Source organism: Urocampus carinirostris, chromosome 16 (genome assembly GCF_059441175.1).
Source record: "Urocampus carinirostris isolate Australia breed hairy pipefish chromosome 16, RoL_Ucar_1.0, whole genome shotgun sequence".
Classification (NCBI taxonomy): domain Eukaryota; kingdom Metazoa; phylum Chordata; class Actinopteri; order Syngnathiformes; family Syngnathidae; genus Urocampus; species Urocampus carinirostris.
Window position 1 is genome coordinate 36,517,655 of NC_142364.1, and position 24,490 is coordinate 36,542,144.

Sequence of the window (24,490 nt, forward strand, 5' to 3'; positions counted from 1 at the left end):
CTTTATTGTGTAACCGTTTGAGGTTGTGGACAAGTGTGTTAAACACTGTTAATCAAAGAGACAGAAGCTCTTTTTTTGTAGGGGACCACATACTGATTTCCTGAATTTGTGTTTTTCATTCTTTCTTTTAAGGTTAAGGTATACCTATGCCAACAGTAAAATGATTATCTCATCTGTTAAAGCGGGAGAACTTGCACAATAGGTGGTGCACAAAATATTTTACCAACTGTATGTGTAAACAATTCAAACATAGGAAATCTACATACACAAACATATGCAAACCGTTGAGACTAGCCCATTCCATAGAGGGGTCAACACAACTGGGAAAACAATTTCATAAAACAAATATTCATTCGATTGTCAAGAAAGCAGTCATACATACCATTAACATTTTCATTAACTAAGAGATTGAAGAGTTCAGCAGTATATTTCGGGTCTTCAATCATGAAAACGTTAGCTATACAGTCATCCATCTCTTTCTGTACCCATGGCTTCAACTGCTCTGAAGCTTCATTCTGTAGCAAAGGACACATGAAAAGAGACATCGGCAAATTCATCCATCCATTATCTGCACAGATTATCCTCAGTAGGGTCACGGGGATGCGAAGCCCATACCACCTATCTTTGGGCAGTGGGCAGGGGACACCCTGAACTAGTTGCCAGCTACTCGCAGAGCAGAATTGACAAATTGAAACCCAAAATTGTATAAATGTACAGTGGAACCTCGGAACAAATTGGAGTCCGACCAAAAATTTCGAGAAAGCCTTGCTTTGCTGTTCGGTCAAAAAACCGCAGTTCGAACGCCGGTAATACGTGAGTGCCCACGCTAGGGTGCGATGCTGAGCGGCGTACAGGTGTAGATCGCTCTGTTCATGACCAACTGTTATCGCGTGCGGACGTGCTTTGTTTTGCTTTCGCTTTTAATATAGGTGTACGAAGTGTTTTAAGCCCCTAATTATGCCTCCGAAGAAAGTCAGTGCAAGCAGCAAAGTTGCTACAGGTGAAAAAAGAAAAGTAGTGCGTACAACTATTACATTAAAGAAAGAAATAATAGCAAAATATGAAGGAGGTGTGCGAGTGTCTGATCTTGCTAGGGAATACAGCAGGGCTAAATCTACGATCAGTACGATACTAAAGAATAAAGAGGCTGTGAAATCTAGTGATGTGTCTGAGGGAGTGAGTGCTATAAGCAAGCAACGGCCGCAAGTTTTGGAAGAGGTTGAAAAACTTTTGATGATTTTAATTAATGAAAAACAGTTAGCGGGAGATAATGCTAGTAAAGAGATAATTTGTGCGAAAGCACTAGAATGTAGAGTCCCTCTGCCCACCGTCCACCTGCGCCTTCTGCTGACCACCACAAAGGTAAGAAATCCTATTCATAATTATTTTCTTTATCCTTTTTATTTTTTATTTTTACACGTTCATGTTAGCGTAATCTTTAGTATGGAAGATTACGATGACGCGAACGTACGATTAGCCTGGGTTAGCTTTATGTTTACGTTAAACATTCAAGGTAAACATTCAGGGTGTTGGAACAGATTAAAACGATTTACATTATTTTTAATGGGAAAAATGATTTTGGTGATTGAACAAATCGGTTTTCGAACAGGGTTCTGGAACGGATTATGGTCGAGAACAGAGATTCCACTGTACTCAACAAAAAAATAATATTTAATGTACAAACCCAAGTGCAATATAGTTGGAAAATTGTGTGAAATAAAAATAAACATACCAGTGTACAGTGACTTGCAAATCATGTTTTAAATAAAAAATCTTGTATTGATTACTGTTAAACTACAGAACTTGGCAGACTACTGTGTGTAAACAAGCATATCACCAGTATCTTGATGGTTGTGTATCTTGTGTTCAGTTCATGACTCCCTCCGAATATGTCTGAGGATGGCAGGTGTGTCGTCTCCTCTGACAATGAGATTCAGTGTGAGATTAACATTGCAGCATCACCATAATAGAATTAGGAAATATGAATACTTCTCTGGGAATTGTCTGTGAGTTTGGCCACTTCTTTACTATTAAAACCAGTAAACCTCAAAATATCTTCAAGAAAAAGTTGTTTCACTTCAAACTGTCTTCCTTTCACTAAAACAATGTAAAACAATAAGTCAATTTACTCTTGCAATACAACAGTTGTCTCCTGCTTGATTCATTTGGTGCGACAGATGTGAAAATATGTTGTGTGTCATCCATTTTTGGTGCCATGGACGTGAAAATAAGCTTGTTTGTATTTAAAAAACAAACAGGGTAAAACCTTTTGCCCTCCTCCACCCCACAGTGTCTCATAGCAATAGCAATGATTTTGGTATGATGAATAGCCTTTAAATGGCAGGAGTCACTCTTTGTTGGTCTAGAAAACTGGCATTACTGTCCCCCTGTGTGGCAAACTGGCTTGACAAGGTGAAGAGTAGATGCAGAGTAGTACAATAGGCTATCCAAAACAATGCCAAAGTACTGCAGAATATTGCCACATATCTTCAAATCAGAGTAAAAATGACAGTCAAATCAGTTGATGTATTTGTTTTTGTAAGTGTGATCGGATTGGTGATAGGGTTTATTAATTTTTTTAACTTGCTGATCACAATTGATCCCAAAAATCAGTGTTTTACGTTCATGGAGTTTGTTTAAAAGAACAAAAATATATACATAATGGTATTTGTTTAGAAAAACCCAAATAAAGAGATTTGAACGAAACCAACAAAGCAGATAGGCACTACAATTAACTAACTACGAACTACAACTAAATACTTTGTCGTTTCAGGTACAAGTAATTTTTGCACTGAAATTTATCTTCATAGATTAGTGCTAACTGGATTAAGGTTTTAGAATCAAGCCTTATTGGATAGTCTATTTACAGGTATGCCGTATGACAGAAGCAGTCACTCTAATAATGGGAGCAAACCAACAATTAGCTTAAAACTCCAGTTGAATATTAAAAATCCAATATTCAACTAAAGGTTAACAAAAAAAGGTTAATCCTTGATGTTTCAAGTTCAAAATTACTTACAATAAATGACAGGACAGGACCAAGCCCCAAAGTACTTGAGGAACAAATCAACATCCAGAGATGCACTGGAGAGAATCAGTTTAATTGCAGGGGTTTCCTTGAGCACGTCAGTCATCTTGGTGAGCAAAAAGTCAGTAAGACCATCGCGCTCATGCACCTCGTCCTTAGAAAGAACAGTTAACGAGGTTAGCACACCAGATTGATTCATATAACAAATGAGTGAAACCTCAAAAATATAGTCAGAGAATTGTGAATGCTTACCACAATAACATGTGTGACAGATGCGAGACGAGCATCTCCAACCATGAGTGTCCTGAGTAAAACTCCAGTGGTACAAAAAGTCAGCAGAGTCTTTGGGGAAACTCTAAGGAGTCAAAGTCAAGCAACAGATACATAATTTTACATATGCTACAAAAAGGAATCTGATCAGTCTTGTTTTCTTTGTTAAAATGGGTCTATTCTTTATTAAATATGGTGATCTCAGAAAACTAACTATATAGTCCATTAAAACGTTTTGAGATAAGTACAGAAAAGTAACACATTGTGCTCCGCAGCCGTCAATCTCAGTCAACAAGAGCAACAGTCAATATTAATTATATTGACATCAAAATATACACAGGAGCGCGACAAAATCATTCAAAAAAAATGTACTGTAATGACTAAAATTCTTGTAAAGCTTGTAAAATCACAACAGCCTGTATTTATATGCTGTGCCATGCGACTGATCGTAAGCTCTCCCATCCCTTGCATACAAGACTTTGTACTACATAATAAAGAAATAAAGAAATTAAAAAAAAAAAATCACACTGGCCAACATTAGGTCATACTTCAGGACGTGTACACAAGAATTATTTAGCTGACAGTTAGGACTAATACCATCCTAATATGACATCACTATTTTAGGGCAGATAGGAATAATACACCTGATAGTTAGTCATTTCCAGGCGCACGAAATTATTTATATAAGCCGACACTACTTGTTAGAAAGATTCCAAGCATTTCTTTTGTCGCACTCGTGTATACTTTTAATTAATATCGAGTTTTGCGTTAGTTGATTGAGATTAACAATCCACAAACGATTGTCTTAATCGCGCCATAATTTGTTACTTTTCTGCACTAGACATTTCTTTGCTGAACTTATTTTAAATAAGAGAAATGGATTAGAATGAGCTGGTTTTAAATCAGGTGTGCTTTGTATTTCAGAATGAATGATAATGTCTTCCTTTCTTTCTATCCAATAAACATTATAATAAATGAGAAAGTGCTTTGTTTTACCTGCTTTCTAGTCTAATATGATAGCCGATGGTGTGGCCAATTGTCTCTCCCCTCTCAGCTGCCACTCTCTCAGCAACAGTAACAGCAGCAAGGCGTCGAGGCTGAGTACAAAAAATCCTACAACCCTCTCCTTTCTGGGTACAGTCATCCAGGAGAAATTGTGGAATCTGACAAAAAATAATATTACACAATAAATGACAAAACTATTCTTTTAATTTCACTGGCAACATGCTTTTTCGGAAAACCCCAGGCCCAAAACCCAGCCCTACTTGTGTTTATTTCATCAAAGGGGAAGTTGTTAAAACAAATTTAAATAAGGGTAAAAAGATTAAATTTCCATTTTCCCCATCCATCCATTATCTTACACTTATCCAGGGTTGGGTCACGGAGCCGGAGGGCTCAGCTGGGAAGCCCTGACGTGCCTATCCCCAGCCAAATCATCCAGCTCATCCAATGGAATGCCAAGGCGTTCCCAGGCCAGCCTGGAGACATAGTTTATCCAAGGTGTCCTGGGTCGTCCTTGGGGCCTCCTGACGGTGGGACATGCCCAGAACACCTCCCGAGGGAAGCATTGAGGAGGCATCCTTATCAGGTTTTCGAGCCACCTCAGCTGGCTCCTCTTGACGCAGAGGAGCAGCAGCTCTACACTGAGTCCCTCCCTAATGAACAAGCTTCTCACCCTATCACCACCCGGTGGAGGAAACTCAATTCAGCTGACGGTACCAGGGAATCTAGTTTTTCTTTTCAGCTCAACTCCTTCTTCACCGCAACAGACCAGTATAGGGTTCATATGAGGTAGACGCTACACTTATTTGTCTGTCAATCTCGTGTTCCATCCTACCCTGCTTGTGAACAAGACCCCGAGATACTTGAACTCATCCACTTTGAGCAGGATTTCTCCACCTCCACTATACACAGTATTGATGGCACACCGCTATCCCTCTTTAGACGGCGGATGGTGGAACAGAATTTCCTCCCATGCCCAAGAATATGTCTTGGCGACTGCCGAAGCTGCATTCCGTTTGACCAGCCAATACCTGGCAGCAGCTTCCGGAGTACCACAAGCCAGACAGGCCTGATAAGACTCCTTCAGCTTGACAGCATCACTTACCGTCGGTGACCACCAACGGGTCTGACAGTTGCCACCACAGCTATGATCAGCCGCCTCTACAATGGGGGCACGAAACATGGTCCACACAGACTCAATGTCCCTCGGGACATGGGCAAAGCTCTGCCGGATGTGGGATTTTAAACCCTCTCTGACAGGGCACCTTTTCCCACCATTCGAGCCAAGTCACCACCAGGTGGTGATCAATTGAACACTCCACCCATCTCTTCACCAGAGTGTCCAAAAGATGCGGCCGCAAATTCTATGAAATGACTACAAAGTCGATGTTCGAACTGTTGCCTAGGTGTCCTGGTGCCAGGTGCGCATGTTGACACCATTATGTTTAAACATGGTTTTCGTTACAAGCCGTGATGGGCACAGAATTCCGATAACTAAACATCACTCAGGTTTTGCTCAGGAGGGCCGTTCCTGCCAATCACACCCCTCCAGGTCTTGCTGTCATTACCCAAGTGAGCGATGAGGACCCCCAGCAAAACAAGGTAGTACCCACGGGGAGCGTCGTCAAGCACACTTGAGGTTTTCAAAAGGGGTGGGTAATCTAAACTGCTACGCACTCGTCTACAGGGGTACAGGCGCTGAGCCGAGGGGCAACTATTATGCCCACAAAGGCTCTGTGCCTCTTTCCACAGGCAACTCTAGATGGAAAGAGAGTACAATCCCTCTTCAGGGAACTGGTATCAGAGGTTGTGTGTGGAGGTGATTCAGATTATATCTAGTCGGAACCTCTCAACCTCACACACCAGCTTGAGCTCCTTTACCAGCAGAGATGTGACATTCCAGGTCCCAAAAGCCAGCTTCTGTAGCCTGGGATCGGTGCGCCAAGGACCCCTCCTTTGGCTGCCACCTGGCTTTCGACACACTCGACCGGGTTGGCCCCTCCAACAGGTGAGCCCATGGGAAGGAGGACCATTGTCATCCCTTCAGCATAAGTCCAACCGGACCGTACGAGTGTAAGGTCAGCCACCAGGCTCTTATGAGCGAACCCCACCTCCAGGCCTGGCTCAAGAGGGGGGCTAAGGACGCAAGTCCAGGCAAGAGTTATCAGGTGATTATTATTTTATCATCATAAGGGGTCATTGAGCTGCGCTTTGTCTGGCTCCTCACCTAAGACCTCTTTGTCATGGCTGACCCCACAAGGGGGTTGAAACCGCCAGACAATGTAACTCCTAGTATCATTGGGACACACAAATCCCTCCACCACGATAAGGTAGCAGCTCTCGAAGCAGTAATTATTCTGTTACTGTTAATTTCAGGTTAGTGTTGCCATTGATTTTGCGACCACGATTACCTGGGTAGTTTTTCCTGATCCTGTTTCTCCAACGATCAGTACCACTCTGTTGTCTCTAATCAGTCTGACTATTTCTTCCTCATGCTTATAAACAGGCAGCGCACATCGGAAACAGTCCAACGGTGATGGCCTCCTTCTAGGTGGTACCATAGAAAAACCATTGTCCAGGAATCCCCTTGGCCTATTCATGTCAAAGCTGTTGTCTAAAGAAAGACATGACAATATTATACAGCTGTGTCCAATTGTGACCAAAAAAGCACAATGTTTGCATGTCTTGTGTGTGATGTTTTACTTGTTGGCAATAGTGAGTTAGCAAAAAAAAAATGTAATAGTGATCCCTCACTTTTTGCATGGGGTTACGATCCAAAAAGTTCCACGATGGTCAAACCCCGCGAAGTATAAACATTTATTAATTTATGTATTTATTAAATACTTAATTATACATTGAAATAAATAACAAATCCAATCTCAATTTGTTGAACAAAAAAGGACTGTAATTTAAAGTGGTTGGTTTTTTTTTTTACATCATGTTTAGCCCATAAGAATGCAGAACACAATGGACAGAAGTCTGCCAAGTAGCAAAACCGCGATTCATAAACCACGATACAGCAAAGGATTACTGTTTGCCTTCATTGGCCATTTTGGGTATTCATTCCAGATAATTATAAGTGGATTTTTTTATGCCTCTGGTAGGTGGCTACAGGTCACTAAAAACAAGCACAGACTCAGGGACAGATTCTTTCCCAGGGCCATCACTACCCAAAACAAGTGCGCAAAAAAATATAGATCTTGTGACTTATTTGGGATTTTTTGTTCTATCAACGCTTTTGCACTACATTTCATTGCATTTTTGTTGCAATACACTCTTTCTTCATTGCACCATTATCATAATTTAGGCCAGTGTCAGAGAACTACGTTGTAAATATATTCGACAAACTTATCTTGAGAGTGTTAACTTATTTTTTTTAAGTGTTTATCACAGGTTTACCTTGGTGTGTTATGTCTAATCTTGTTGCATACAATGTTTTACTACGTTGTTATCAATGACGATAAAGACGATTCAATTAAATTGAATTACCTTTTAAATTTTGTTGATTACACACTTAAGAACTACTGTAACTGATAAGGGGCCAAAGACTATATCACATGCGTCAAACTCATGGCCTGCAGGCCAAATGAGGCCCGCCACATCATCTGTGAGAAATGTAAATGTCAGAGACTCTAAAAATGAAGGGTCAACTCCAGTCATGTTTATTTGTATAAACCTTAATCACAAGGAGTCTAAAAGGGCTACACAGACCACCAAGGGGTGAAAAGAGTGCTTTGACCCAAAACTGCCGTTGACTACAAAATCTGCAAAGTGACGGCTAAGTGCCACTAGCAGACAGCATTTCCACATTGATGTCAAAGAGGGGAATTGAGAAATAAATGCCCGTAAAATTGTGCAAGAAGATTTTGTTATTTTATTTGACAGTGATACCTGTATATATATAAGATTAATTTGTTCTCGGATAATGCTCGTATCCAAAAATACTCGTATCTCAAGCAAATTTTCCTGGTGTGTAATATTTGAAAACCAAATAATTTGTTCTGGCCCAAAAACATCCAAGTTAACCCTAAATAGCTACAAAACACATCTTCTTGATCACTAAAAACAGATCCAAGTAGTAATTGAAAATACAAATACAGTAATAAGATAAATAAGATCATAATAAAATTATTTAAAAGCCCAGGTCTCTAGTGGTAATGTCTAGAAATTCTCGTAACTAAGATTTTCTCTTATAAATCGGGCACAATTTTTGCTTGAAAAACATCTCATATCTGGAATTTCTTGTAGCTAGAGATATTACTGTATTTATTTTGAACAGATTATATATATATACAATATATATGAGTTGCAAATTTGTTTTCAACGGTATGTTTAGAACTTGAATAATTAACTAATTAAAACGTTACTCTACATGAAGGAGTAGTTACATTTAATTTTACATACCAATTACATTTAGTTACATTTAAGCTGCATAAGGCCCGTTGAGGAGAGCCATTATGCTGATGTGGCCCTCGGTGAAAATGAGTGACACCCCTGGACTACAGCAAAGAAAGCCGTCCAATTTGCGTTTATACCTAGGAAAGTTTTAAATGTAAGCGCACCAGGTTGTGTAGCGACAGAGAGTTTGCTTTTGTCACTTGCTTGAAGGTCTTCACGTTCTGCAATGGCGGTGGGAAACTTCTGAAGAAGGCTACGTATGTCAACTGAAGAGTTATGGGACAATGTGAGGTACATTCTAGCCCTACAGTTGTCTAATAGATTCTTTTTCCGGATGGTAAGAAAGCGATCTGATCCTTTCCTGAAAACAAACATTGCATTATTGTTTGTACATAGCTTCATTTGTAGTATTACGGTGCCTAGGGAAAGTATTGCCCACCCCACCCCCCATAAACTTTTCTTCACATTGTCACATTTCAGGTTTCAAACTTAAAGCTCAAAAACAGAAGAAAAAAAATTAAGAATCAACAACATGTGAGAGACAATCGTGAAATGGAACCAAATTATTTCGACAATTTTTTATTAACCACGAAAAAACCTAGGCATTCCGGTGTATAGCTCCGCCCATTCCTACCGCTTATACAATCAAATTGCTCTAGGTGCTTTGCTAGAGCTTCTGGGTATTTCAAGTTTGTTTTGAGGCTTTTCCTTAACAAGTGTCTAAACAATGAACTAGAATGCTTAATGAGGTGATTATTTAGCGATTTACAGCCAAAACGGGGTCTGTCAGTGTGACCCTTGACTCTATACTGTAGTGAAAATTGTCTGTATAATACATATGTATATATGTCTATAAAGGACCAACCCTTGGGTAAGTCACAATTGTGTGTCACATGTTGTTGATTTTTAGAAAGTATTTTAAGTTATTTATATCCAACTGTTTGAACCCTGAAATATGGCAATATGTCCAAATGTTCTTTGGGGGGCGATACTATTGCAATGCACTGTATGTCAAGGTTAATGCAAACTATATATTTAGAAGTTTTACCCTTGGCTCTTAGAAATGTAGCCCAAACTTTGTGCTGCACGATGAATGAAGGCTCTCTCATTAGAAGAAAGGCTAGAGGGAAAGTCCAACTCTAGAAATTAATGGAAGAAAATACTTGCTGTCATTTAGTGATGCTCATATTGTAATGTGTAAATTTGCTTTACGGAAAAATAATTTTAACTTACCTCTCTGATCGGTATAACGGAATCGCTCCAAAGACAAGTTAATTGAAATCTTGACTGCTTCGTCGATGTGAATGTCTTTGAAGCAATTTTTGGTAGAGGACTTTGGTGCTTTTTTGGTCTTGGCTTGGTTTAGCGTGGTTGAATTTGAACGAGACATGGTGCACTGCAAAACAGCATTAGGCTCACAGATTATCTATTGGTGTTAATCGAAAGAAAGTTCTCTAAAGCTCAATAATGTATTTAATATAACAATGTCATAGAAAACCCTCATAGTTTTCTTTTCTTTTCAATATTTGATACAATAAGAAACTAAACATTTATTTTTTTATCATTGAAGAAATATTATTCAGTGTTGGTTTTCAGTTTAATTTGGAAACTTTTTATTCGAGATATTCCAATATATTTGTGAGTTAATAGTTATATAATTGATTTTGATCAGTCTCGATATGAAATAATAACAATTTTGAATAAATTGCATAGTCAATGACCTGCGATGTATGCCGATGGAGATTTTTCGTTTTCCGGAGTTCCGTTTAGCGGAGTGGATGACGTTACACGCTAAACCGGGAATCGGAGAGGTTAGCTCCGGTGTTGTGCCCAAATCCGACTCCTGTGCAGATTCCTCCTCCCCTCGCGTGAACGCGCATTCTGCTATTCTGCTGCGCTTCCAACAAAAGCGATCGTATTCTATATAAAACGCTTATTAAAACAATAAAGCGAGCTAATTATAACAATTGGGAGATCCTAGTCTATATAACGCGTTTATTTAAACAATAAAGCGCGATCGTATTCTACAAATTGCGTTTGTTAACGCGGATGCAAAAGTCACCAATGTCAATGTACGCTTCCAACAAAAGCGATCGTATTCTATATAATACGCTTTTTAAAAAAATAAAGCAAGCTAATTATAACAATTGGGAGATCCTAGTCTATATAACGCGTTTATTTAAACAATAAAGTGCGATCGTATTCTACAAAATGCGTTTGTTAACGCGGATAAAAAATTCACCAACGTCAATGTACGCTATGATTTCCGCAATCACAACTAATTGTACACAAATAATATTTATTTGATTTACTATAATATCCGTATGTAATGTCTTTTTTATTGTGAATGAAACCCTGGTTGCATTGGATCCCGCGGTGTAAACAAATTGTTGTTGTTTTTTTTCATTTAAAATCGGACTTCCCTGTCTATACTGTTTGCAAAATAAGACACGCTTTAAACCTTATTATGCTCTTTGGTTTTGGGATCCAACTACAGAGGAATACCTCCACTTTGCGATGTGTTACTGAATAGGTGTTCGACCAATCTAGTTCGTTTTTATTACCACTATTAATAATAATAATAGTAGTATTATGAGAAACGTCTGAAAGTTTTCAAATTGAATTTGGGGTCACTTGGAGTTTTTATTCAGGAGTTAGCAGGGGGGGAGGATTTTGCCTGCCCAAATCCTTCCCCCCCTGCTAACTCCTGAAAAAAACCTCCAAGAGACCCCAAATTCACTGTGCTGACTTATTAATGCCACAGAAGGTTACTCTAGAAGTTACAAGTCTGTATCTCTAACAGAGTCTGTTTTAGCAGGGGGGGGGGGGATTTGGGCAGGCAAAATCCCCCCCCCCCTGCTAACTCCTGGAAAAAAACTCCAAGTGACCCCAAATTCACTGTGCTGACTTATTAAATAATACACACTGTCCTTTTGAAATAATTGTTGTAAATGAGAATAATATCGTTTAGCTCCTCAGTGGCTTTGCTTTGCCATTGCATTTTTGCTTGCATTAGTTTGGTCTAGATCAGGGGATGGTGTCATAAGAGACGGCTCAGCTAAAAAGTCTCTGTAGTGCGAAGTGGAAGGAAAAGAGGACGACGAGGTGAGCGGAGAAGATGAGGTAAAATTTTGGACTATTTGATAAAGTTTCAGGAGCGAGCAGAGAGAGTGGGAAAGGTGAGATGGCACAACATTCATTTGGACAGGTCAGGTAACTTAAAATTAGTTTTACCTGGTTATATCAGTATCAGAAATTATTTTCCCCCCATTTTATTAACACTCCACTTATTGAAACATAAATATTTTGTTTGTTTGTTGTACATGATTCAATTGTTTGTTTGTTTGTACATGATTCAGATTGAATCGTTTCTTGTACATGATTCAATTGTTTGTTTGTTTGTACATGATTCAAATTGAATCGTTTCTCCGGCGCCGTCACGAATGGCAGCCACTCCAGCAGCTCCCGTGTTATTTTCGATTGTTCTCAGTTATTTTCGATTGTTCTCAGCTTAGGGATGCTGCTGGAAAAGTGAATTTCCCTTCGGGGATGAATAAAGTATCTATCTATCTATCTATCTATCTATCTATTAATGCCACAGAAGGTTACCCTAGAAGTTACAAGTCTGTATCTCTAAGAGTCTGTTTTAGCAGGGGGGGGGGATTTGGGCAGGCAAAATCCTCCCCCCCCCTGCTAACTCCTGAATAAAAACTCCAAGTGACCCCAAATTCACTGTGCTGACTTATTAATGCCACAGAAGGTTACCCTAGAAGTTACAAGTCTGTATCTCCAACAGAGTCTGTTTTAGCAGGGGGGGGAGGATTTGGGCAGGCATTTTGCCTGTCGTTGTGTTTTTGTTCTCATCAATTCCAGCTGCTGATAATGGCCCAATTGCCTCCATTTGCAACAAGGCCATGATTGGAGCTGGGCCCTTTTAAAAAGAAGATTTATAGAGGAATGTGGAAAAGGGCTGTGAAAATTACGGTTTGAGACACTTCTGTTTTGCTACAATTTTTATCAACATTCTTTGCTCTTCCAAGCAACCGTTTTGGCCAAGCCCTATTGTTCGTTTGCCTTTTTTTTGTGCATTAAATGTAAAAGTAACCAAGTGCCATAGTTTTGATGTGCGTGGTTTTATTATGAGGACATAACAAGCAATATAGAAAGTACAAAAAAATAAGCATTTAAAAATGGGTAAATCTAGTTTTAATGCTGAATATGTCACGCATCAACCCCTTACCATTTAAAGTAATGTGCGTAAACTATTTTGTTTTTCTATGTACCACTCGTTTTATAATAAGATGTCTTAAAATCCACTGATAACATTTCCAAAAGTGAAGTGATAAAAATAGTGATTTTGTATTATATGCCATGCAAAAGAATATTATAATACAGTACACCTTTTACGCACAGGGGTGATGCGTGACATATATTCATCCGCGAAACGTAGTCCTGGCCCAGTTAAGTGTTGTACCTGTGATATTATTCTCATCGCGACCCACGCCTTACCTATTGCGCCAAACATATTTTAATTTGTGAAATATTTCAATAGATATGAATACATCTTAAGTTAACTCTGAGGTGAAAACATGTTGAAAGGTAACTAATTTGAAAGTAATTTCAGGCTGATTTGAATAACAGGTCAAATCTGACCTGCTAACACAATTTTTTTTTGAAGTTTTCTAAAAAATTACAAGGATTGGTTCAAAGATTCCAAGTACAATATAACAACTTTATAGTCAATAAATTGTCTATTTAATGCAAACAGCATTAAAATGCCTGCCCAAATCCTCCCCCCCTGCTAAAACAGACTCTGTTAGAGATACACACTTGTAACTTCTAGAGTAACCTTCTGTGGCATTAATAAGTCAGAACAGTGAATTTGGGGTCATTTGGAGATTTTATTCAGGAGTTAGCAGGGGGGGGAGGATTTGGGCAGGCAAGATGCCACAGAAGGTTACCCTAGAAGTTACAAGTCTGTATCTCCAACAGAGTCTGTTTTAGCAGGGGGGGGAGGATTTGGGCAGGCAACCCACTACATCTTGCCTGCCCAAATCCCCCCCCCCTGCTAAAACAGACTCTGTTGGAGATACAGACTTGTAACTTGTAGAGTAAACTTCTGTGGCATCAATATGTCAGCACAGTGAATTTGAAAACTTTCAGACGTTTCTCATAATACTACTATTATTATTATTAATAGTAGTAATAAAAACGAACTAGATTGGTCGAACACCTATTCAGTAACACATCGCAAAGTGGAGGTATTCCTCTGTAGTTGGATCTCAAAACCAAAGAGCATAATAAGGTATAAAGCGTGTCTTATTTTGCAAACAGTATAGACAGGGTAGTCCGATTTTAAATGAAAAAAAACAACAACAATTTGTTTACACCGCGGGATCCAATGCAACCAGGGTTTCATTCACAATAAAAAAGACATTACATACGGATATTATAGTAAATCAAATAAATATTATTTGTGTACAATTAGTTGTGATTGCGGAAATCATAGCGTACATTGACGTTGGTGAATTTTTTATCCGCGTTAACAAACGCATTTTGTAGAATACGATCGCACTTTATTGTTTAAATAAACGCGTTATATAGACTAGGATCTCCCAATTGTTATAATTAGCTCACTTTATTTTTTTTTAAAAGCGTATTATATAGAATACGATCGCTTTTGTCGGAAGCCTACATTGACATTGGTGACTTTTGCATCCGCGTTAACAAACGCAATTTGTAGAATACGATCGCGCTTTATTGTTTAAATAAACGCGTTATATAGACTAGGATCTCCCAATTGTTATAATTAGCTCGCTTTATTGTTTTAATAAGCGTTTTATATAGAATACGATCGCTTTTGTTGGAAGCGCAGCAGAATGCGCGTTCACGCGAGGGGGGGGAAGAATCTGCACAGGAGTCGGATTTGGGCACAACACCGGTAGCTACCGGTTGCTCCAGGTTAGCGTCCGAGATGCTAGACGTGAGCCACGTTTCCGTAACACACAGCAAACTGCACTCCCTGTACGCTTTGATGTTTTTCACCAGCACAGCCAGTTCGTCTGTCTTATTTGGTATAGAGTTAACATTTACCATGATTACAGACGTTAGAGAAGACTTATAGCGCCGCTGGCCGCTTAGCCTTAGCTCCGGCGGCACTGCATCCAGGATAGGGCCCCTGTTATGCCGAGAATTGCATCCCCACTGAGAATTGCATCCCCTGTCGCGGGAGCGCGCACACGTCACTCCTGTTGCTACAGCCACTTTTACCTCGTTTTATCTCACTTTTACATCACTTTTCGGGTATGTAAGGGCGAACATGCTGTATATCCAAGACCACTTCGTCTTGCATTTGTTGGGAATGTAATACAACTTAAACCATTTCTTCTTTGTATTTGTTGTGAACGTAATCGAACGGTAATGCACACCGTATATAAACCACTTTTGAGCAGGTAACGTGTTTATTTTGCCTTTTCCGACCTTTTTTGTTTTTTTCAAAGCATCAAACTTGTTGAGGCACTTGTTCAAAGGAAATAAAAGTTGTACATCCCAAACAAAGTATCAGCCAGAGAAATGTTTTTTTACTACTCTGTCTTTTTCTTCTTTTTTTTTAAATAAATGATAAAACAATCAATTGAAATACATCAGTAAAATTACATCCAAGGTTTTTATATTATTTGATGTATTATTGTCATTTTTCTGCGCAACGTTTAACATTTAATAAAAACAAAGGGCTCAGTGGAAGGTTGGACTTCCATTGTTGAAGACTTCTCTCCCTGTTCTTGCAAGTTCAAAATTCATTGATGTTTTCTCTTTGTATTTTAAGACTCTACTAAAGTTTAAACTTATCATTTTTAGATAAAATAAAATTAAATATGTTTCCCTATACTACCTCATGAGCCTATTGCAATCTGCTGCGACCTACTGATATGGATGCATGTTAGTTACTTGGCCGATGACTGGAAAAAAAAATCACATACTGAACAATGGCATACATTTTTGCAAAGATATTATTGCATACCTGCCAAGTACTACGGTTTTGCCGTAATGAGTACGGTTTTCTTGAACCCACTACGGTTTTACTGTTGGGTCACAAAAACTACGTCTAAACTAAGTCTTCAGTGCTGTCCGTACACTTTGGATTACTTTCGATCATATAGTTATGGGTTTTAACGCACAAAAATGCGTTTATCCGGGGTATCAACTCCTTGCCCTGAAGAATTCTCGCGCAGGCGTGATGAGGGGATGTTATGCCGAGAATTGCATCCCCTGTCGCGGGAGCGCGCACACGTCACTCCTGTTGCTACAACCACTTTTACCTCGTTTTATCTCACTTTTACATCACTTTTCGGGTATGTAAGGGCGAACATATATCCAAGACCACTTCGTCTTGCATTTGTTGGGAATGTAATACAACTTAAACCATTTCTTCTTTGTATTTGTTGTGAACGTAATCGAACGGTAATGCACACCGTATATAAACCACTTTTGAGCAGGTAACGTGTTTATTTTGCCTTTTCCGACTCAAATCGCTCGTATTTAAACTGTTATGCACGCTACCATAAAGCTGATTATGCTGAAACGAAGTGTCAAACCAGGATAAGCGGTGTAGCTAATGAGATGGGAACTGTCAAACCATCAACAGATAAACAGGAGACAAACGTGTTTGATTTCTTCTCATAGTCAAACGAAGACGTAACACGTCGATAATTGTATTTTGTGTTTCACTTGAATAAACAGATCATCGTGTGCCTAATATTGTCACAGCAACGGTGTCATTTTTTTTTCTAGTACAAATGATCCATTGTCAACCTAACAAATGTAAACAATGCTGGTGCGAGGGACCAGCCTGGCTACAACAGCCTGGCTGCCGAGAAATGCACCCCCCATCTATCTCTGGCTATGAAGGTCACAGGTCCATGAAATTTACCCCGGTTACTAGTGGTGGGTCCATATCTTCACAGGGAAAAGCACACCTCACTGGATGCAACTAAACCTGTTTTAAGAGTGGGTGCATTTTTGGTCACATAAAACCCCTAAAGCAAGAATTACAATGTTGATTAATCAGGGAGGGAGTTCTTGGGTGCTTTGCTTTATTTAACGCAAACAAACAAAAGGTCATCTACCCACATGAGAGAAAAGGCACTTTTTTTGGATCCAATGAGTGAAACAGAAATTAACATTAAGAGGTCCCTGGAGGCAAACAAGGTACATTTGTTCACGAGATATTTTCTGACATACAGTTGGCACAATATTGGCACTATAACGTCGGACAGAAAGTGATTATGCTTACTGTGAAAAAAATTATTGAACAATATTTATGACCCAAAATTGTTTTCATATCTAAGGGCATTTATGAGGAGAAACAACTGTAATGTGTCACGCTGGGCTAGCGTCAAACATAAAGTCCAGAGGGATGGCACATCTTGTGGTGTCTTAGCCTTAAAAGTGAGTACAAAGTATGTCATTTACACAATGAGGACAACCTCAAAGTCATGAACAGTATTTAAATTAAATGTTTACCTGTGGGCCTGTTGTCATGTGATTTAGGATGTTCATGACATGTACCTAAATTGGGATTTTATAAGGATGCCCTCTGACCATCAAGATGCTCATGAAAAAAATATGCAATATCAAATTGGTTATGTAATAACATGGATCTTGCTATTTTCATGGGTTGTGTATTTACTTTTAATTCCTAAAATACTAATCAAACTCTTTAGTTTGCAGAGAAGGTATTAAAAGGAGAAGATATCACCATCAAAACCACAAAAAGTGAAGTCAACAAGTTGAGACTAGATATAGCAACTTATCTACTTCAAGAATCAGGTGAGTGTCTTTTTTACAATATCCAAAAATGAAACTGTAGCTATTATTCCAGGTCACTGTGTATAATGAATGGTTTAAATCAGTGTGCTAGCTTTTTTACTCTTGACCCACAACCCATAGCCTTGGTATTTTCTCCAATGTTATGTGTTTTCTCGCTGCTGTCATGCACTTTCCGGAAAACTTTTCAACATGTTACAAAGTGTTTACTATGTTTGTGTACTGTAATGCTAAATGTAATTCACCCTGGTCATCCTGGAAGGGGGATCACCACTTGTGAGGTCCCTTCTCAAGGTTTCTCTTTTTCCTCACGCTGAGGTTTTGAGTTGTTCCTTGCCCGCATGTTGGTTTAAGATCAGGTAATTGTGTCACTGTAATCCTGTGCAGTCCTTTCAGACATTTTTGTGATTAAGGGCGTCATAAATAAATGTGACTTGACTTGACTGTTATTTGTTGTGTTATGTGTCAGCAAAGGTTTCGACCAGGGTGTGGACATTTCATTATTGTGTAGTCATTCTTGACCCTCCTTTGGAGTGCTTTGTTGACTACTTCCTGTTATTGTTAAATCAGTCATCATTTTATATTCCAAAAGGCAAAACTTTAGCATACAGCTCTACAGTATTACATGAAAAATGCTTTGTTGCACATATATAACTGAACTTCCCAAAATGTACCTGGAAACTGTCAATTAACATTCCAGGTCATTCAAGAAAAGCTGGATAAAGTATATCAGAGGATAGGCTGTTTGTATTATGGGTAACTTTATTTAATGACATAGATTTGATAATATATATGTATATGTTTTGTAGACAGTGACATCTGTTTTTCTCCGGATATGAGATCTGCAACATCAGGGTTAAAATACTTTTGCACTTATTACATTACATGTACAAATTTTGCATTTTATATTGCAGATATTTTTTTAATTGTTCCTAAGCCTACTTATTTGATGTTAATTTTTTTTGCCTATTTATCTCAATAGTCTTTTGTCTTTTTTTTCTCTCTGAGGTCATTATTACATGTTTTACCCTGGAGTGCCATGTCCAATCTCGTTGCATACCATGTTTCCCAACGTCTATTCTATTGATGTGTGGATATCTACCTGATAGCGACATCTGATGCTTTTTTTTCGTGTTCAAGTTTGCGTTTTGGTTCCTTCAGAAAAGAGTTTACATAGTTTATTCCTTCAAATAAACATTACTATTCTCAAACTGCTTATTTCTTCCTTGCCTATTTGCAGTCTTTTAACTAAGACAATCACATGTTTTTTTCTCGTATAAAATGTCCCTTTTAATTTCATAAAATAATTTAAGTAAAAATGATTGGACCATTTAAAGATATACATGATTTCTCCCTGATTAATCAACATTATAATTCTTGCTTTAGGGGTTTTATGTGACCAAAAATGCACCCACTCCTAAAACAGGTTTAGTTGCATCCAGTGAGGTGTGCTTTTCACTGTGAAGATATGAGCCCACCACGAGTAATCAGGGTAAATTTAATGGACCTGTGACCTTCATAGCCAGAGATAGATGGGGGGTGCCTTTCTCGGCAGCCAGGCTGTTGCAGCCAGGCTGGTCCCTCCCACCAGCATTGTTTACATTTGTTAGGTTGACAATGGATCATTTGTACTAGAAAAAAAAATGACACCGTTGCTGTGACAATATTAGGCACACGATGATCTGTTTATTCAAGTCAAACACAAAATACAATTATCGACGTGTTACGTCTTCGTTTGACTATGAGAAGAAATCAAACACGTTCGTCTCCCGTTTATCTGTTGATGGTTTGACAGTTCCCATCTCATTAGCTACACCGCTTATCCTGGTTTGACACTTCGTTTCAGCATAATCAGCTTTATGGTAGCGTGCATAACAGTTTAAATACGAGCGATTTGAGTCGGAAAAGGCAAAATAAACACGTTACCTGCTCAAAAGTGGTTTATATACGGTGTGCATTACCGTTCGATTACGTTCACAACAAATACAAAGAAGAAATGGTTTAAGATGTATTACATTCCCAACAAATGCAAGACGAAGTGGTCTTGGATATATGTTCGCCCTTACATACCCGAAAAGTGATGTAAAAGTGAGATAAAACGAGGTAAAAGTGGTTGTAGCAACAGGAGTGACGTGTGCGCGCTCCCGCGACAGGGGATGCAATTCTCGGCATAACACCCCCCTCATCACGCCTGCGCGAGAATTCTTCAGGGCAAGGAGTTGATTCCCCGGATAAACGCATTTTTGTGCGTTAAAACCCATAACGATATGATAGAAAGTAATCCAAAGTGTACGGACAGCACCGAAGACTTAGTTTAGACGTAGTTTTTGTGACCCAACAGTAAAACCGTAGTGGGTTCAAGAAAACCGTACTCATTACGGCAAAACCGTAGTACTTGGCAGGTATGCAATAATATCTTTGCAAAAATGTATGCCATTGTTCAGTATGTGATTTTTTTTTCCAGTCATCGGCCAAGTAACTAACATGCATCCATATCAGTAGGTCGCAGCAGATTGCAATAGGCTCATGAGGTAGTATAGGGAAACATACTTAATTTTATTTTATCTAAAAATGATAAGTTTAAACTTTAGTAGACTCTTAAAATACAAAGAGAAAACATCAATGAATTTTGAACTTGCAAGAACAGGGAGAGAAGTCTTCAACAATGGAAGTCCAACCTTCCACTGAGCCCTTTGTTTTTATTAAATGTTAAACGTTGCGCAGAAAAATGACAATAATACATCAAATAATATAAAAACCGTGCATGTAATTTTACTGATGTATTTCAATTGATTGTTTTATCATTTATAAAAAAAAAGAAGAAAAAGACAGAGTAGTAAAAAAAACATTTCTCTGGCTGATACTTTGTTTGGGATGTACAACTTTTATTTCCTTTGAACAAGTGCCTCAACAAGTTTGATGCTTTGAAAAAAACAAAAAACAAAGCAGTGCCCCCTTCATTAAATTGAGGGGAATGTGTTAAAGTATTGTGCTGGTAGCACATCACTTTTGTAACTTAAGAGGAAACCGCGCTTAAATCCCAAATACCTTCAAAAAAACGTGTCGAAATAAATTACCCCACATCAACTATAGGGAATTTCTACACCACCCGGAACCTTCAAACCACTGTTTTGTAACAATCACAAGCGTGCTACATATTTCATACATTTACAGTTCAGCTCTTTGGATCTCCTCGTCTTCTTTTTTCCAAGTAGGGAACTAAATGCTTGCGGCTGCCACGTCGACATTTCATACACGTTGCAAAAAAAAGTCGCGGGATAGAAACGGAAAAGCATCCCATATGTATACAGGTTGACTGTAATCTAACTTTGTCTCCTTCCCCTTCGTTCAAGTAAAATCTTTTGAAACCGAGAGCGTATGTACAATACAGTATTACGAAAGAGCACAGGACGTCAACGCGCAAGAGGCTATAAACGGTCGCGTTGGCCATAAAGCTTCACAAATGGCTTGAGGTTTTAAAGAAGACAAAAAAAGAGAAACCGCCATACTCCTTTTGAAAATGCTCCAACAATGAAGTATTTGCATTAAGACAAAACGTAATATCCTGCATTTCCTTTGAAATGTATCTCCTTCAGAAGCTAACTTGGCTCCTTCCGTTCTACAGTGCAATGATCATCACAAACAACTTCACGTCTGGATGAAACAAATAAATAGTTGGAAAGAAATTATAAAGCCGATGACATTTACGAGTTTCCTCTCCTCCGCATATGTAAATCGAAACAAGTAAAGCAGTTTGTTCATTTTAAGTATTATTTTTGTTATGTTGGTATGATTTTTGTCACGTTTCTAAAAAACAAAAATTCCAAAGTGAAAGAAAAATTATAGACTAAAATGAATAATAACCTGTATTACCTAGCTCCTGAGCCACAGTAGCCACAAAAGATTTTTTAAAAACCTATACCGTACAGTTAAGCAATGTAATAATTTAAGCTAAAAAAGCACAACAACAAAACACTAGTGCAGAGGATTAATTTTTAAACATTTTTGATGGACTGTACGCCCTGAGACTTTTTTAATGAAAAAAAAGGTTAAAAAAAACACTGCCATAATGCACAAGCCAATGAACTTGGCTGAATTTGTCTATTTTATTTGGGATTATTTTTTTATAAAATTCAGACACTATCTGACTTTTTCTAGCCTGATATTGAAAGCATGCTTTGGGAGTAACGGAATACATGTAACAGTGCTACGTAATTAGGATACCAAAAAATGTGATAGTATTCCATTATAGTTACAGAAAAAGACGTGATCAAATCAAAAGGTATATTTAGTCAAGTTTATTTGTATAGCCCTTAAACAAAAGAAGTCTTAAAGGGTTGTACAGACCACAGATCATTGCAAACCACAGACTATTATTACATCATCCCTTGATCTAAAAGGGCAAGGAAAATGAAGAAACCTTGAGAAGGGACCGCACATGAGGTAAACCCCTTCCAGGTTGGCCAGGCTGCAATGGATGTTGCAATAACAATTAATACACAGATAATGTAAACATGAAATATAGGTCATTCATAAACTATAGAATAGAAGTATGTTTTAAGCCTTGATTTAAACAGTTCCACTGAGTTTGCAGATCGAATCTCAGGGGGAAGAGCATTCCACAACATCTGCGCCCGAATGGAGAACGCTCTCGAACTTGCGGTGTTCTCCTTGGCTCTTGGGATCACTAGTAGACCAGCATTTTCAGAGCGAAGGCTCCGGACCGGAACATAGGGAAGGATTAAAGGATTAAAACTCACTTCTACTCCATTGCATACGAATAACCTACTCCTCTTGTCGGTTGAAAATAGTTTGTGTAATATAGTGTAACAATCTGTGAAGCCCTTTGAGACTCTTCGTGATTTAGGGCTATACAAATAAAAATGACTTGACTTGACTTGATTACAATTTTATTTACCGTAATAGAATTTTGACATATACATAATCGCGCCAATAGACAAATTGTATCTATCATGATTTAAATCACTGAGAGTTCGGTAAAAAAAGAAAGAAAAGGTGCGCTCTTCGTAGAAACGTCCGTATTAAGTTAGGACGATTGTAAAGACGGCAAACTTATCCTCCACTGCATGTTTGTCGCACTGTGTTACAAGCAGGGTTGGGTAGGGTTACTTTAACTGGATTACTTTCAATTACTTATGGATTACTCCAATACCAAATATGCTAATAAAAGACAAAATAAACTAAATATGAATAACATTATGACTCACAACACGTGGTAAGCTTTCTCTCCTGGCTTTGATCTCTTTGATCTCCGGCAAAACTAACATAAAATGCGACAGAAAAAAAAAAAAAAAATCAAAACAGCTTGCCAACATCATTTTTGCCGTTCCATGTATTCCGTTTACTCCCCAAGCCTGCACAAAATTTTGTAATTTTATTCATATTTAGTTTCTTTTGTCTTTTATTAGCATATTTGATATTGGAGTAATCCAAAAGTAATTGAAAGTAATCCAGTTAAAGTAACCCTACCCAACCCTGGTTACAAGTGAGAGCAATTTTCTTTTTGTCATTAGCATTTCCCTCCTTCAATGTGAGACTCATTTTGTTGAATTGGCGTGAGCCTGCTGTTTTGTGAGGCTGCTTACAAGTCCGCAGATTGGCAAGCACAATGGTGCGCTAGTGATGCATTCAGGGACATTTACCAAATGTGATTGTCTTCTTTTAGTATTTTGCAGTTAATTGTTGTTCAAAATCCACTCCACCATCACTGTATTGTTATGTTGTGAGAATGTTTTACTTAAGACTAGTAAATCTGAATAATGTGAAAAGGTTTGGTATCCCCACACAAAACAAGTAAAGCCTGGACACAAGACATCCCAGTTGGTTGGAAAATTAGAAAGTGAACAATGGCTGTGTTTAAACCCCTATTGGGTTCCCTTTGTGAAGTAAAACAGCATATTTTATATGCCACGTAAAAGAGAAAGGCTTTCATTTACTTTATAAAATATAGTAGACCTATGTGGATAAAGTTTTAGCGATTTTCGTATGAACTACCTAAACAATAAACACACCCATGTTTTTTTTAAGTAAAAAAACCAAGAACATGAACAACACAATGTCGAAATAATTCTACTGCCCCAAAATGGTTTATTACGTTTGATTCATAGCACCGCTTTCATTATCTAGTTGTGTCATATTTCCTGCAGTTTAAATGTAGTCGTATTTTTATGGTATTTTTTAAGTTTTTCTGCAATATTATTTTTGTACAATTTCCATCGTAGAATTTTTTGTCGTATATCTGTAGTATTTTTGTTATATTACTATATTTGCATTTTTGTACTATTTCTGTACTCATAATTGTGAAATATTGTAGTATTGCCATTTTATTTTTTATTTTGTGGTCTTTCTGCAGTTGTATGTTTGTAATATTTCCATAATATAATATTTGTAGTATTTTTGAAGTATTAATCGAGTTGGATTTTAGTGGTATTTTTGTATAATTTCTGTAGTCAAGATTTTTTTCAGTATTTCTGAAGTATTTGTATAGTTTTACTGTACTTTAATTATGTAGTATTTCTACAGTAGTATTTTTTCTAGTAATTCCATGATAGGTTTTTGTTTAGTATGTGTATGGTAACTTTGTTTTGGATTTTTTTGTAGCATTTCTGTTATATTATAATATTTCAGTAGTAGAATTTTTGCTCAAGTATTTTTGTATTATAAAGTTATTATTATTATTATTATTATTATTATTACTGTAGTAGTATTTTTGCAGTCTTCCAAAAGTGTTTTTTTCTTTTCATAGGCAAAGCAAAATAATAGGTTTTAGTCACTAAATTTAATGCTAAACGTCTTTATGTTATAAATGGTACAAAGTGGGTTCCAAAACGTTTTTTGTTAGTAGTACTTTATTTACTTCACACACAAACACACACACACACACACACACTTCCGCAGGGTTCAGTGCTTGGCCCCCTTCTTTTCAGCATTTACATGCTTCCATTA

General features: G+C 38.0%; 1 protein-coding gene across 2 annotated transcripts in view; it reads right to left on the minus strand.

The window, feature by feature from the left end:
* The window catches only part of ythdc2 (YTH domain containing 2), an 81,706-nt gene that overhangs the window by 52,854 nt on the left and 4,362 nt on the right, over window positions 1-24,490 (minus strand). The window contains exons 2-11 of one of the 2 annotated variants that reach the window (XM_088355559.1): window positions 9,932-10,094; window positions 9,747-9,837; window positions 8,863-9,059; window positions 6,712-6,914; window positions 4,295-4,461; window positions 3,281-3,383; window positions 3,020-3,182; window positions 1,990-2,097; window positions 1,838-1,920; window positions 383-515 (exon numbers count right to left, since the gene is read on the minus strand). In XM_088355559.1, coding sequence (XP_088211685.1) covers window positions 383-515; window positions 1,838-1,920; window positions 1,990-2,097; window positions 3,020-3,182; window positions 3,281-3,383; window positions 4,295-4,461; window positions 6,712-6,914; window positions 8,863-9,059; window positions 9,747-9,837; window positions 9,932-10,088 — 1,405 coding nt within the window. In that variant the 5' untranslated portion in view covers window positions 10,089-10,094. Of the gene's footprint in view, window positions 1-382; window positions 516-1,837; window positions 1,921-1,989; window positions 2,098-3,019; window positions 3,183-3,280; window positions 3,384-4,294; window positions 4,462-6,711; window positions 6,915-8,862; window positions 9,060-9,746; window positions 9,838-9,931; window positions 10,095-24,490 lie in introns of those variants that run through there. The other variant, XM_088355560.1, reaches the window with a different exon arrangement.